The 16,294-nt window shown below is 40.4% G+C and overlaps 1 protein-coding gene across 3 annotated transcripts in view; it reads right to left on the bottom strand.

Annotated features, from left to right (window-relative positions):
• The window catches only part of SPAG1 (sperm associated antigen 1), a 65,338-nt gene that overhangs the window by 15,307 nt on the left and 33,737 nt on the right, over window positions 1-16,294 (bottom strand). For all 3 annotated transcript variants that reach the window (XM_042923163.1, XM_042923162.1, XM_042923164.1), the window contains 4 exons: window positions 11,038-11,412; window positions 10,616-10,715; window positions 5,107-5,259; window positions 560-726 (listed from right to left, as the gene is read on the bottom strand). In XM_042923163.1, coding sequence (XP_042779097.1) covers window positions 560-726; window positions 5,107-5,259; window positions 10,616-10,715; window positions 11,038-11,412 — 795 coding nt within the window. The remainder of the gene's footprint in view (window positions 1-559; window positions 727-5,106; window positions 5,260-10,615; window positions 10,716-11,037; window positions 11,413-16,294) is intronic.

Below are 16,294 nucleotides of genomic sequence, written 5' to 3'. Positions count from 1 at the left end.
AAGGAGATATACACAGAGTTCCTAAGCAGGCAGGAGAAATGGGGCCTCAATGGCTTTACGCAGAAAGCAAGAGTGAAGTCAACACTTATTAAACACTGTACAACGTGATGAGGTAGGTACTAAGGGAATGCAGATATGTTAACAACTATGATATAAGGCAGAAGAAAATACCTGCTAGATATTTACATTGTAGGATTTTACTTTATTATTTCAAACACACCAATCTTATTATTTTAGCCCTGCCACATATAGGCATAGTAGTAAACTAATGCTATTTCTTTTTCTTATTAATAATTATGCTAACTTAACCTTTATTATTTTGTATGCACATCTCCATTTATTCCTAAGAACTCCATGAGATAGTTACATTTCTTCCTTTCATACACACTGGGACACTGGATGCATGAAACAACTTAAGACTAGTTAGAGGGAGAACAGGGTCTTAACTTAAACCTGGGTCTGATGCCTGAGTTCATGTCCTTCTCCTTCTGCTTTACCGAGAAGATATACACACAGCTCAAGACAACCTGCACAAGAAAGGATTGTAGGCCTCCCCTACCTGTGATGCCAGGCTGGGAATGGCTACAGGAGTCTCCCACTTGGTCTGGGGGTGTCTCTGTGGCAGGCTGCCAAGCTCGTAAATGCGTGGAAGTGGGCACAGCAGGAATGGGTGACAGCTTCTCCCGCCAGCTTGGTCCATCCAGATTCATTAAAATTCTTGTTATCCTAAAAAGAAAATGAATTTTCTCGATTAATCATGCCATTTGTTTTTTATATCCATGAAGCTCAAATCAAGAGTAAGATTTACAAACATTGCATTTGTGTACTTCCCTGTAGAAAACAGTCTTAAGCTGTCTGCTGTCCACAGACCTTTAAATGGTCTTTAGAAGGACTTTTAAAAGTTGCCAAAAACTATGTTAACTTTAGATCCTTTTTGTAGAAGAAAAAAGCAAAGCCCTTCCTAACTGGTTCAAAAAATATATTTAATGTATATGCAATAAAACTGTATTTTTTTGAAAAAGTGAAAAATAAAAGCAAAATTTAGAAGGCCTAAAAGAAACGTCTTGCATAACATTTAATGTAATTACTAAATTGATAATGTATTACTCTGGAGAATAACCAAAAGCACTTCAGAATTTCTATGCCCAAACCATACACCAAAGACAGGTGTTCAAGACTAGCTGCCGAAAGTGATGAGGACAAGCTGTAATGTGGAATGCTGTTTTTTCTTAAAACATTTCCATATTGCTAAGATACTCTTACCTTTATTTTTTTTGCCTCTAAAATTATCCATTAACTACGTTTTCAAACACATAATGATGAAGGGACAAGATACTGGAGTCTACTACAAGGGCCCTTGTATTACTGACATTTACTCATGACCATCAAAAGGTTCAGATTAACATCTCCGATTATCACCGTGTCATCATTTTAAACACACAAAATATATTTAGATTTAAAACAAAATTGAATCATGTATTTGAAATGAAACTGGTTTCAAAAAGGTGTGCCCCGGGGCATCTGGGTGGCTCAGTCGGCTGGGCGTCCGACTTTAGTTCAGGTCATGATCTCACAGTTTATGAGTTCAAGCCCCGCATCGGGCTCTGTGCTGACACCTAAGAGCCTGGAGCCTGCTTTAGATTCTGTGTGTGTGTGTGTGTGTGTGTGTGTGTGTGTGTGTGTCTCTCTCTCTCTCTCTCTCTCTCTCTCTCTCTCTGACCCTCCCCAGCTCACACTGTCTCTCTCCCTCTCTCTTTCAAAGATAAACAAACATTTTAAAAAAATTAAAAAAAAAAAAAAGGTGTGCCCCAAGACTGAGAAGGTTTACTGGTAATTAGGAGAATGCATTCAAGTTAGTTAACTCAATAGTACTTTTTGTGCGAATAGTTTTTATTTATCTAGACACAAATACAATGCACATACTTTTTCCCCAGTTTTTTAAACTGAAATTTCAGTTATGCTGAAATTGGTTATGCTAACCAACTCTCACATATTTTAGAGAAAAAAAAATTTTTTTTGAAAAATAATGTAAAACCACCCACAAATGCAGAAAAAAAAAAAAAAGCTTTAGAAAAAAGAATTTTCAAGCAAAACTTGTATTACCAGCAGAGAGGAAGGAAGAAGCAGCTGAAAAGAGATGATGTGTTGCCAGGGAGTAAATAAGTATATGCAGGGAAATTTAACATATAAGATTCCTGGAGAGGAAGAGAGGAATATGGTTAATGGAAGACAGAAACAAAATAAGCACAGATGTTTAAACTGGGGGGGAAAAAAAAAAAAAAAAAGCTGTTGTTGCTCACATGGAAAAGCATAAATATGGGATTCATGAAAAGGAACAGTGAAATTTTAAAAATTGATATTTTATAGAAGAAATACAGCAAAAAAAAGCCTCCTCACCTTCTTATAAAACATCAGTAAGAACCAATTAAAAAAAACTTACAAGTCAATCTATATAAAAGGACCTTCATGAGGACATATAAAAAGTATAACACAATCCTCAAAAAGTTTAAACATAGAATTCCCATATGACCCAGCAATGCCACTCCTGAGTATACACCAAGAGGAACCAAAAACAGGTATATAAGCAAAACCCTGTGCACAAAATGTTCAAAGCAGGCCGTTCACAACAGCTCAAAGATGCAAACAACCCAAATGTCCACCATCTGATGAATGAATGAACAAAATGATACATATTCCTATGATGGATTATTCAGCTATAAGAAGAAATGAAGCACTCACATATACCACAACAAGAATGAACCCTGAGAACACTGTGTAGGTGAAAGAAGCCAAACACAAAAGGTACCTCCTCTAGGACTCCACTTATAGGGACTACCCAGAATAGGGAAGTCCATAGACAGAAAGCAGATTACTGGTTTCCAGGGGCTGGGATAAGGGAAAATGAGTGATTGCTTAATGGGAACAGAATTTCCTTTTGGGACGATAAATGTTTTGGAATTAGAGCGAGGTGGTGGTTATACAACATGTGAATGTGCTAAAAGGCCACTCAATCGTATATTTTAAAATAGTGTTCCCTTCTGTGAATTGTACTTCACTTTTAAAAACTATATAGTGCAGCAGGTTCAGAAATGTAATTACAGCCTGTCAGATATAGATTTCTCCCTTCAGAACTTCCAGCCTATCACTGTGAACTGTTATTTCCTAAAATACCTTTCAACAGGCCTTTCCTCTCTGTCAGCTACTTCAGGGGCCTTCCCAACTTTGTTTCACAAGAACCTCTAACCGTGAGAGGATTCTACTTTCCCCAACTACCTTGGATATGACCAGACAGAGGAGGACGGGCAAATTCAAAGCAGAGCACAGGAGTGAATTACGCTGTTAGGGAATGACTTCATTCAACACATTTTACTGAGGATATTTACTGTATGAGGTACTTCAACTACAGAGATGGATAAAACACAATTCCTGACCTCACAGAACTCCCAGGAGAATGAGAGAAAAATAATTTTACAAAAAGAGAGGGACAGAGAATTTACAAATAATATGGAAGCTGTGTAATAAAAGGCACAGTGTTCTGGGGTCACTGGGAAGAGAGCCTGAAATACATGTTTGGTGAGGCAGGAGGTGGGTGTATCTGTGAAAGTCACTTCCTAGAGGAAGCAGACCCTCTCCTGATAGACAGGAAGGAATTAACTAGACAAAAAAGAAGAAAAGTACCTTCAAGCATATATGAGGCAGTAGATGACACTTTGGCAAGGCAGCTGTGCCAACAGGGCAAATGGCTGGAGAGCTCCCACGTGATGCTGCCTGATTTTACAAGATCAAGGCAACCCTGATCTTGGGTGAATGCCCAAGGTTCCAGCTAGCCCCACTCTAGATCCAATAAACAGTATAAATCCCTTTTAGACAGGTTCCACGTGACCAGAGTGAACGTTCCAGGAGATGGCCATTGGCTCTACATACAGATCTTTCCAACAGTTTTCTCCAAAGTGTGGTGAAATAATGTAGGGAGGTAAGGCATGATTTTATAAAATGAATTAATCCAAAACATGCCACTCTCATTTCCTAAAATTTTTCTCAAGGTTTCCTCATGTCCCATCAGTGCTCTTCAAAGACCACCTCAGGTACTCTCTCTCCAACAACTGAAGTCTACACAAAGGTGGCCTGGCCTGTTAACCCCCACCTTCCTAACCATTTTTCACAGTTGGAGATAGGTACCTGTCTTGTGTTTTTTCATCTAACTATATTCTGGTTTGCTTAAATACAGAGACTATATTATTTTTCCCCATTTTGTCTCTTTAGGTGGTGGGGGGGTGGGGGATATGGTACACTAGACCAACACGGGGCACAGCGTAACGCACATAATTATACTTTGGACAAATGGAATCAGAAAATATTATACATAATTAGAAATATTGCCCAACTAGTAATTTTCAAATTTCACCTGAAAGCCATTTGAAGTCTGGAAATTCTTACCTTCCCATGCTCACTCAGGGGGTAAATAGGTCATAATATAAATTAGATCCAAATTCTTTGCTATTTCACCATTGTAAGTTAATACTCATCCTAGATGAGTGTCTATTTAAAGGGCATATAACACAAATATCTAGCAGGCTCATGAAGACATCCGTTCTCCTGAGGAGAAACAACAGATATGTTTCCACTGACAGCTGTGGTGCCAATGAGCATGTGCAAACCCTGTAGGAGAAGAAGATTCAACATGGCAGTTTTCACTACATTTTTGGATTCTGTCCTATAATTAGTACTGATTTACAACATCACTGAAAACACTTCCTAACTCCACAGATATTTATAAATACTGAAATTAAATGCTGTGCGTTCAGAACAGCAAAGATCTGTACCCTAAGTTAAAAAAAAACCCATAATTACTGAACAGTAATAAATGGACCGGGAAACAAATACAAAGGTGTCAGAGGACAACTCAAAATGTACTGCAGGACAGTTAGAAATTAAGTTAGAGAGAAAGAACTGTTTGGTTTTGATGGGAGTGAGAGAAGGCGATCATTCATGCAAAGTAAATAATAGAACGGTCTACACTTTGGTAGTTCTTGCAGGTGGGGAAGAGAAAAATGTAGCTCCATTGTAAAACAACTAGACCTCAGGCACTGCTTCGGGTTAGGTTACCTGTTAATACTGTCATTCGCTAGCTGGATTGCGCAGTCCATTTGCAACACCGTTTTATAATCCACATAAGCTTTCTGATACTGCTCTAAAGTTTCATAGGCCATTGCTCGTCGAAGAAGAGGTTTGATGGAGAATGGATGAAGTTCCAGAGCCCTAAAGACAAAAATATTACATGTCACTTGTTCTGAAAATTACTTTTTAACTTATACTAACTGAATGTACACTACGGTACCGGACTCTCAGAAATATTTTTATGTATCTGCCAGTCCATATTGGGGACCTAGGAACATACTAGAAAGGCAAACTCAGAGTAGAAGAGCAATCAAACTTGCATACCTCATTTCAAACAGTTCCAAAGCACTCTGGCATTTACTCTTTCCCCCACTGAGCCTGAGCTCCCTGGAAGCAGGCAATGTGTCTCACCCCCTCCAATGCCCCTCCCCTCCCCTGTGCCCTAACAGAGCCCACCGTAGCACCAGGTACAAAGTAGGTTTTCAAAAGATTCTTGTTACTTACTGATGGATTAAAAGGAAAACTTTTATCTACACCTATGTGTTTAACAAGGCACCTTAGCACAGAACCACAGAAGCTTGCAATACATTTTGAAAATCAGCTCTCTGAACTTCATACAGTTTATTATGATTTACTTGCTGCCAAAGGGCTTAAAAAATAAACTGGAGGGAATCAAGGAAGTATATGAGAATTCCTTATAAATCATGAATTTTCATCTTGCACTTTTTAGGCTACGAAGTATTTCTAACATCACTAGAACATACAATCAAAAGACTGAATTTATGAATGAAAACTATCATACTTAGTTTTAACAAACTTAACTAAAATTGTAAAGTATGGTGTGCACAGATCCTCGGAAGAGCCCACTTTCTATGTAACCCATGAGTGAGTATCTGCTGCACCAGACTGTCCACACTGGGGACGGCAGGTCTGCTCTTCTGGTTAACTCTTCTGTTCCATGCAGCTTATAGATCAGCTGCAGGGAAAGCACGAGTGAGGGCTGCTTTACTTTTTCTCCAGCAGTCTTGGGGATCTACTGTCTATTCCTGTCTACAGTGACCTGGCAAAGAGCAAGCTCTGACAGGACATCTACCGTGTGCTAGTCACTGTAGACATTCTCACAAGCCTGCAGGGTAAACAGTCCCACGTTCATCCCACGTTCATTCTGCAGGTGAGGGGATGGAGAGACATGGGGCCATCTGCCCACATGTCAGTTCTTTTGAATTTAAGCTTCAGGAAAGCAAGGACACCGCCTGTCCTAAGCACCACTATATTCCCAGTGTAGAGATCATTGCCTGGGCCAGAGGAAGCACTTCAGCAAACACCTGATTGAACCAATGCTCTTTCTACCACAAAACAGTGCAAAAACACTATAAATAAAGGAACTTCACTGGAGTCATCTGCCACTGGGACTCCTTCACAATTCTCCACGTCATACTCAACTGCACGTGTGGGTGCACTCCCGGGCTGTGTACCATAGAGGCTGTCATGAATTAGCTTCAGTTCTTTAAAAAATAACACATTTTGTTCCACCCAGGTGTTAGGATTATGGGTTATTTTAATGATCTCCTTCATACTGTACTGGGTTTTAAAATTTTTTTTCTGTAACACATACGTATTACTTTTGTAAACAGTAGAAGTTACTTTATTTTATTTACCTTAAAAAAATTTCTTCTAACATTTATTTATTTTTGAGAGAGCACAATCGGGAGAGGGGGCAGAGAGGGAGCCACGGAATCCAAAGCAAGCTCCAGGCTCTGAGGTATCTACACAGAGCCCAACGCAGGGCTCGAACTCACAAACCGTGAGATCATGACTTGAGTCGGATGCTTAACCGACTGAGCCACTCCAAAAGTTATTTTAGAAATTAAGATCAAGTAAAAGCTTTTAAACACTAGAAAACAGATCTCTGAGCATCAGGATCTATCACTAGTACCACTGCCTTAAATCTAGCTTAGTTTCATGCTTCGAGGATATTAATGGCATGAAGAGGGATTGTAAATACGTGTAATACTTACACAACTACCTCATTTCCCCACAACTACCCCATTTCACCACTGACTTCCAATGCCCAAGGTGCTCTTTAGCCACTCAAGATGGATTTGAGGTAGGCGTGGAATGTAACACTGCGTGAGATGATGCATTTAATTTTTAGCACTCCCAGCCTAGTAAATGCAAGGTTTTTTCTCTTTAACCACAAGCCTGAAAATGAATACGAGCTTATAAATGGAGATTCTGCTAAGAAAAAAAAAAGGCATTCATTCATAAAAACACAGAGAATTTTTAAACCAGAGCTTACAAAAACTTAACTATTCAAATTAACACTTTTAAGGACCTACAGAATCTTCTAATTTGAAGCCTGGCAGAGAGCAGCAGAGGAGCAAAAGTGAAGAATTATCAGGCAACATTCATTTTTATTGAGCCTGTCAAAATACCCTTGATGGAAAGTCACTGAAAGATATTTTCGTGTAGTTTAGAGAACCCAAAAAAGTTCTCTGGCAGATGGGAAAAGTGAAGACTTTTTTTTAGGTGATAAAGAATCCTGAGAACAGACGACAAAGGTAATTTCTAGGATAATGGTTTTAAACTTCAGCTTAGGCATCATAACCCTGTTTCGTGGCTCGCCTGGAAGTCTAAAATAGAAACATGGAGATACTGTGGCCAGGAGATGGGCAGGGCCCAGAGCTCCCTGAGCTCTCCCAATACCCCTTATACTCCCAGTAGTGATTCTCCCAGCACACCCCGGGACAAACCTCAGAGGAAGTGCTTCAGAACAAGCCCCCGGAATTCAGACACATAAAATCAAACATTTTCTTCCCAAAATGCATACAAAGGTATAGATCATAGGTCAATCTACGAAAGCTAATTCATAGGATCCCCTCCGCTCCTTATTTTAAAGTTTGCTCCCGTGAGTTTTTCTTTTTCAATGTTTGACTCCAGCTACCACTTGCCTTGTAATAAGGGCTCATGGCAGAAAAAACAACTCTCCAAACAGCAGACAATTAAGTGAAAAACTAAATAGGCTTCCGTTAAAATGTATGCAATCTTCTTGAGATGAAAAGAAAATACAGTCCTATTTCTGCTACTAAATAATTCCTAGTTCACACAGATTTTAAATACATTCATTTCAACATGTTCGCAAAAGCCAATCATGGTTTCTCTGGCATTAAAACGAGTTTGAGACTCACTGCTCTGGAGTAAAATCATCTCATACCCCTTATGTTGGGACTCATAAACCAGGTATCAAGAAAACACCGAAGTAGGTCGGCCTCTACGGAGGTCAGCACTGACCAGCAGAGCAGGATTCCTTGGCCTACAACACAGCTCTTATCTAAGGACATCTTAAATAAACCACTGCCACTTCCCTCCCCAGAAGGCCATCTCCTGCTCTTCTTCAAGACAAACCTCCATTCTAGCCTCCCTAGACACCATGGCTGGAATCCCATCGTTGACTTCCTCCCAGATCGACACTGAAACACAACAAATTTTATGTCTGCCACCTTAAACCATCTCACTTAAGGATAAAGTGAATCCATTTGTTTTGCAGTGGCCCTAACTATAGGGGTCTCAAGTTTTTGTTTTTTTACAGTTTAGTTTTTGAGAGACAGAGACACACACACAGCGTCAGTTGGGGAGGAGCGGGGGGCGGGGAACAGAAGCCCAAGCAGGCTCCATGCTGTCAGTGCAGAGCCCAACTCAGGACTTGATGTTCGAACCATGAGATCATGACCTGAGCCAAAAGTCAGACACTTAACCAACTGAGTCACCCAGGCACCCCTAGGGGTCTCAAGTTTTAATTAAAATCCTGAACTTGCTTACTGCAGGAAGACCTAAGACCAGTCTGAAAGGTATTAGCAACAGACACTTGAGCTACAAGGTTCATAGCTGCAAATCACAATGTGCTTGATATTCCACAAATTCACATGGTCTTGTTGGTTAGTTATGTGCAGTGGTGCATGTTTAACAACCGGCTCTCCTCCTAGGGAGAAAACCCCAGATTTGTGGGATTTGCCAGTTTTCACAGTATTAGTATTCCAAAAAAATTGGTAGATTTCAAGCTACCAATTTGACTTCAACCAGCTCACAAAATTCTAAAAATACAACAATTAATTAGTGTGAGCTAGCACAACAGTGGATGGGGTCTACAGTCAGGCCCAAGTGAACATATAGTATTTACTTTTAAATACATAAGATTGGGAAAAAGAAATCCAAGCCCCTCAACACTTTTTTTAAAAAATTCAGGCACAGATATTATAAGTTTTTACCCATATCAATATACTGATACTATCAATGAAAAATAATTAACTGTTCACCTTCTTTTTTTTTTAAATTTTTTTTTTAACGTTTATTTATTTTTGAGAGAGAGACAGACAGAGCATGAGCGGGGGAGGGGCAGAGAGAGAGAGGGAGACACAGAATCCGAAACAGGCTCCGGGCTCTGAGCTGTCAGCACAGAGCCCGACGCGGGGCTTGAACTCACGGACTGCGAGATCATGACCTGAGCCGAAGTCGGCCGCCTAACCGACTGAGCCACCCAGGCGCCCCTAAACTGTTCATCTTCTTGGAAGGTTATCCACATAAATTATTGTTCAAACTAGGACTTTTGAGAGTGAAAAAGGGTGACAGTAATAATTTTACCACACAAGAGTAAACCAGGACTGTGAACATCAAACCAGGACAATTTATTTGCTAGATACTTAATAGCAGCTTCTTTCCAAAGGGCTCCTGAAGCAGGTTTATTCCTTGATAGTGGAAGAAAACAGTACTTTTTATTCATGTAAATATATTCACCAATTTCAGTATGTAACTTGTTGAGTAACATGGGTGACCACAGTGCTTGAAGGATGCAAAGCTGTATGTAAAATATGGCTCTGGTCCTCACAGAGCTCAATATCCAATGTAGTGGATGACACAAGTACCCACAGGTGTGAGAGTGACAGTGCAAGGGTTATAGCCATGCAAGTGACCAGGAAGGCAAAGAAGAGGGAGGGGTTAGTTGAGCAGGGATTTCAGAGGCAAAGATGTGCAGAGGGCGTTACAGACAGTGGACCAAATGAGAGCAGAAAGCTTGTTCAGGGGGCAACGTGGTAAAAAAGGAGCCTATAATTATCTGGAACACCATACTGAGCCACTGAATGCCTATTTGAAACACAAAATAATGCTTCAGGAAAAGTTGTTCTGACACTACAGTGGATTGGAGACGGCAGAGAGGTTAGATGGAAGGCTTGTCCAGTAGTCTAGGATATGAAAAGAGCGTGAATTAAGGTGGTGGCTGTAGAAATGAAAAAAGTTGCAGTCTTCTATTAACTGTCTTCAGTTAGAAGAAATTTATGAAAGAGATGAATTTATGACTTCCATGTATAATTCAATTAACATGTCTTAAAAAAGTGTCTTAAGAAATCAGACTCATGCAAAAATTTAGTAAGCAATTAAATACTGCATTCATCACACTGGAATGGTAAAACTCTCTTGAGAAACCTGAAAATGGGCAGTTTACCTGGTACAATCTTGAATGCAGCCGCTGCAGTTTCCTTCTTTTAGGTAACACGCTGCTCTATTTGAATATAAGATACTTAGATCATCTGCGCTTCCACTTCCTAAAATCACATTTAATTAAACACGGTTAAAATCCATTAGCGCAGTCACAGTTCACCAGCACAAGACGACTGAGGTCTCCAGGGACACTGCAGTCCTGCAGGCCGCCCATAATGCGGCGCCCCGGGAGCGGCCCCTGCCCGCAGTGGCCTGCCCGCGCACACGCTACGCATTCCACGGTGCTGCCCGCCCAGGTCGGTGCCACCCCGCCCTGGGTCTGTTCCGCATGAAGGAAGCACGCACGCGAGCGCCTGTCACCGGGCGGCGGCCCGGCAGGTCCCGTGAGCCGCAGCCCTAGCGGAGGCGCGGGCGCTGCTCGCCTACCTGCAGGCTCCAGCTGCGCGATCGCCGCCGAGTACTTGAGGGTCGCCTCGGGGAACTGCCCGCTTCTGAACAGCTCGTTGCCCTGGCTCTTCAGGCCGGCGGGGCCGAGAGGGGCGGCGGCGGAAGGGGGCGCGGTGGTGGGGTCTCCCGCGCCCCGCTCGCCGCCAGGGTGCCGGCTGGCGCCGCCCTCCGCCGCCGCCGCCGAAGCACGCGGTCGGCCCCGCATGTCCGAGCCGGCCCCTGGCGACCGACCCCGCCGCGGCGCGCCCCTCTCCGACCGCTTGCCGCCCTCGCTCTTGCCGGTCAGCTTCTTCTGGATGTTGCCCATGGCGCACGGCTCCGCGGCGCTTCTGGCTCCCGCCGGCTCCGCGCCCTCTGTGGGAAGTTGATGCGGGAAGTGAGTGTTTGCATCATCAGGAGAAACTACCTACCGCGGCTGCCGCGGGGGTGTCTGCGCAGACGCACGGCGCAGCGCCCGAGGGGGCGGGTCGCGGGAAAGGCCCGGCGGGCACCGCCCCCGCGGGCGTGGAGGCGCGGTTCCCGGCACTTCCAGGGGCAGGTCGGCTCCGGGGCTGACCGCCCGGCCCGGTCCTCCCGGCCGTGCCTGGAAGCCGCCCGGTAGTTAACTCGTTAAACGCCGACGGGTTCGAGGCGGAATCGCTGTCCAAAGTCATTCCCTATGTCAAAGCATACGTGGCGAGCTACAACTTACAAAATATGTGTACCCTTCTCCCATTTACAATTTACGAATGAAGTTACTAAACCTTGAATACAATAATTAGTTGCACCCAACGTCAGAGTACCATTTTCCTACGTTAAAGGACTAGGAGAAAAAGATAATGCGAAAGTGAAATAAAATCCAAGTGATTAAATCATTTAAAAATGAATTTAGCAAAGAAGTGATATAAAATAGGTACCAAGTTTTTAAAGGGAGCCTTAAAAAACAATAAATTTCCCATTACAATGCTTATGCAAACGTAAATTCCTTTGATCTTAATTGAAAGATTTCAGAGCCCACTTTGGATCCTCTCTTTCTCTCCCCCTCCCCTGCTTGAGCTTGTGTGTGCGCCCGCTCAAAGTCTCTCTCTCTCAAAAATAAACGTTAAAAACAACGAAAGGAAAAGAAAACCACAAATATTTAAATGAAAATCAGTGGATGCTCACCTTAAGGCAAGCGCTGAGTATAAAAACACACATCCAAGTGTAATAACCAAAACGGGCTTCATTATGAACACAATAAAAAGATCTTGTTATAGCAATAAATCTTGAGATTGGACCCAGCAAGATTATTAGAGCAAGGCTCCAGTGTTCGTCATCTGGTATCTGCTGCTCAAGTCCCCTCCCAGCATAAAACCAGATAAAAGCATAGATCAGTGTCAGCAGAAACAAGACAATTTAGTACTATTTTCTGTTACCTTGTACATTATCCCCTCAAGTCTGTCTATTACTAAATAGCTGCAGTTTATTCGGAACTTAATACTGGTCAATATCTTTACATACATTATCATTAACCCTCAAACCAAGTATTATCATCCCCACTTTACAAATGGGGCAACAAAGACACAAGGAAAAAGCTAAAGAATGTCCTGGAGCAAAAGAGCTAGAAATCAGCATAACCGGATTATGGGATTCCAGGGAAATGAACTGAAAGTCATACCTCTTTCCTTAAGATTGAAATGTCTTTGAACAGCTTTGTTAGTCTCTACAAAGGTAAGCAGAGGCCCAAACATGAAAGACCTGTGAGTTCTGGCGGTACTGAACTAACTGTGGAACATTCCAGAGGAGTTGCTCAGGAGGTGGCTCCAAAAGTAGCTCAGAGGAGTGGCCTTATCTTGACTCTTCAGATGAGTCCTAATTAGCTTGGGACTTGCTGATATAAACAGGATCATCGAAGTTTGGGTATGGATGAGGTCACTCAGATCTTCTGAAGGATTCTTAAAAAATACTAATACTTAAAGGATGATCAGAAGAAAAACCTCCAATGGGATGGAGAAGTATATAGAAATGAGAGAAAACCCAGGAGGGAGTACTGCCTCAGAAACCAAGAAAGAGTATTTCAGGGAGAAAGGACTCAACAGTAACAAATATCAAAGGAATGGATGGCCAGCAGTGTCAACTATATAAGGCCTATAGAGAACCATTAGATCTAAAGCCACAAGGACTTACTTCAGTAGCCTTCAATAGTTTGGGTAGTTGGTAGAGGCAAAACTCCTCAACAAAAATAGCAAACCGAATCCAACAGCCTATACAAGGATTATACACCATGACCAAGTGGGATTTCTCTCAGGAAGTAGTTCAACAGTACAAAATCAATATACACACCACACATGAATAGAATAAGGGGAAAAACCACATGACCACAACTGACATTGAGAAAGTGTTTTACAGGGACACCTGGGGCGCCTGGGTAGCTCAGTTGGTTAAGCATCTGACTCTTGTTCTTAGCTCAGGTCTTGATCTCAGGGTCATGAGTTCAAGCCCTGTGTTGGGCTCCACACGCTGGGTGTGAAGCCTACTTAAAAAAATAAAAATAAATAAAAACAAAAAGCATTTTACAAAATCCAACACCTTCTCATGACTTAAAAAAAAAAAAAAAGAAAACCACTCAGAAAACTAGGAACAGAAATGAAATTTCTCAATCTGATAAAGTACAATTATGAAAAACTCAGTCAACATCATATTCAATGGTAGAGTCCTAAAAGTTTTCCCCTGAAGATCAGGAACAAGACAAGGATACTGTTTTCACTGCAGCTACTCAACATTATACTGGAAATAGTAGCCTGATCAATTAGGCAAGAAAAAAATAAAATAAATTAAAAAATAAAATAAAATAAGCATCCATATTGGAAGGGAAAAAGTAAAACCATTTATTAACAGATGACATAATTGTTATATATTATTATATATATTTTATATTATGCATATGTGTTTGTATGTGTGTGTTTATATGTGTGTGTGTGTGTGTGTGTATAACACACACACACACACACTAAAAAGCAAATTCAGCAATTTCAGGGTATAAGATATACTAGCAATGAACAATCTGACAATTACAACAACAATCCCGTTTACAATAGCGTCATAAGAATAAAATTTAGGAATACATTTAACCAAGGAGGTGAAAGACTTGTACGCTGAAAACTACAAATCATTGCTGGAAGAAAACCAACAAATGGAAAGGTATCTCTTCATTACCGATAGGATGACTTAATTTTAAGGTACCCAAAGTTATCTACAGATCTGGCATAATTCCTAACAAATTCTTACAGGCTTTTTTGCAGAAATGGAAAAGCTGATCCTCAAATTCATATGGAATTTAAAGGAGTCCAGGATAATCAAAACAATCTTGAAAAAGAACAAAATCAAAGGACTTACACTTCTGATTTCAAAACTTACTAAAAGTTCCAGTAATCAAAACAGTGTGGTACTGACATAAGGATAGACATCTAGACCAACAGAATAGAACTGAGAGTCTGCAAACCCATATTTATCTATGGCCAGTTGATTTTTGACAAGAGTGTCCAAGTCCATTCAATGGGGAATGAATAATCTGACAAATGGTGTTCAGACAATGCATTTCCACATGCTGAGGGGGGAAAAAAAAAGCTAAGTTGGACCCCTTCCTACATCAATCAATCAAAATAAGTTAGTAATCTAAATATAAGAGCTAAAACCATAAAATTCTTAGAAGAGAACATAAAGGTAAATGTATATGACCTTGGATTTGGCAAAGGATTTTTATATATGACATCAAAGGCACAGGCAACAAAAGAGAAAATAAATTGAACTTCATCAAAATTAACAACTTTTGTGCATAAAAGGGTATTATTAAGATAGTAAAAAGACAACCCACAGAATGGGAGAAACTGTGTGCAAGGGTCTAGTATCCAGACTATATAAAGTGCACTTATAATGCAACTATAAAGAGACAATCTAATTTTTAAATGGGCAAAGAACTTGATAAACATTCCTCCAAAGAAGCTAAACAAATAATAATAAACACATAAGATTGGTTAACATAGTAAGTCATTAGAAAAATGCAAATCAAAACCATAAGGAGTTACCACTTCACACCCATTATGATGGTTATAATCAAAAAAGTAAACTATAACAAGTGTTTCAAGGATGTGGAGGAATTAAAATCCTCATATATTGGTGGGACTATAAAATGGTATAGCCACTTTGGAAAATAGTCTGGCAGTTCCTAGAGAAGTTAAACACTGAGTTGCCATGTAACCCAGCATTCTACTCCTAGTTATTAAAATTAAAAACACATGTATAAACACAAAACTTGCATAGCCACATTATTCATAATAGACAAAAAAGTGGAAACAGCCCAAATGCACATCAACAGATAAAGTGTAGTATTATCCATGCAATAGAATATTTGTCCATAAAAAGGAATAAAGTACTGACACATGCTGCAACATGGATGGACCTTGAAACTATTATGCTAAGTAAAAGGAGCCAGACATAAAACACCACATATTGTATGATTCCATTTATATGAGATATTCAGCACAGGCAAATCCACAGAGACAGAAAATAGTGGTTGTCAGGGGAGGGGTGATGGAAGTGACTGTTAATGGGTATGACATTTCTTTTTGTGATGATAAAAAAATGTTCCAGAACTAGACTGTGTTGATGGTTGCACAACCTTGTGAATATATTAAAATCCACTGAACTTGAAAAGGATGAATTTCATGATATATGTATCCTATCTCAACTTAAAAAAAAGGAATGCTTATTTCACTTTACCCTTGATGAGTCAGAGGATACTTTCTTTCTTTTTTTTTTTTTTTAAACCCCCATGTTGGCCAATTTGATGGGAGAGAAAAGGAATCTTTTCCCTTTTTTATTAACAATACAAAATTTGTTGATCACTTAATTTATCCACTGGTGATTTATCTGTTCATACACTTTGTTCATTTCAGTACTGGGCTATTTTAACATTTGATTATTGTTTTTTAAAAGCTCTTCATATTATAAGGTTATCAACTGCTTGTCATTTAGTTTGTCATTTGTCTTTTAATTTTTTTTATAACATCTGACTTACACAGGTTTTTCACTTTTACAGTCAACATCATTTACCTTTCTTTTCATGATTTTGTCTATTAACTCTTTGAAATCCCTACCCTTCCACCTTCCTGATCCCACTGACTCCAGGACAAGAGAAATAACTGTATTTTATTCTTCTGTGAGTTACTATTTAATTTTCTTATATTTCATTTTTAAGTGGGGAATAAGCAACAGCACT

This window comes from Panthera leo, chromosome F2 (assembly GCF_018350215.1).
Source record: "Panthera leo isolate Ple1 chromosome F2, P.leo_Ple1_pat1.1, whole genome shotgun sequence".
Lineage (NCBI taxonomy): Eukaryota > Metazoa > Chordata > Mammalia > Carnivora > Felidae > Panthera > Panthera leo.
The sequence above is the reverse complement of the archived record's forward strand: the minus strand, read 5'-3'. Positions and strand labels throughout refer to the sequence as shown.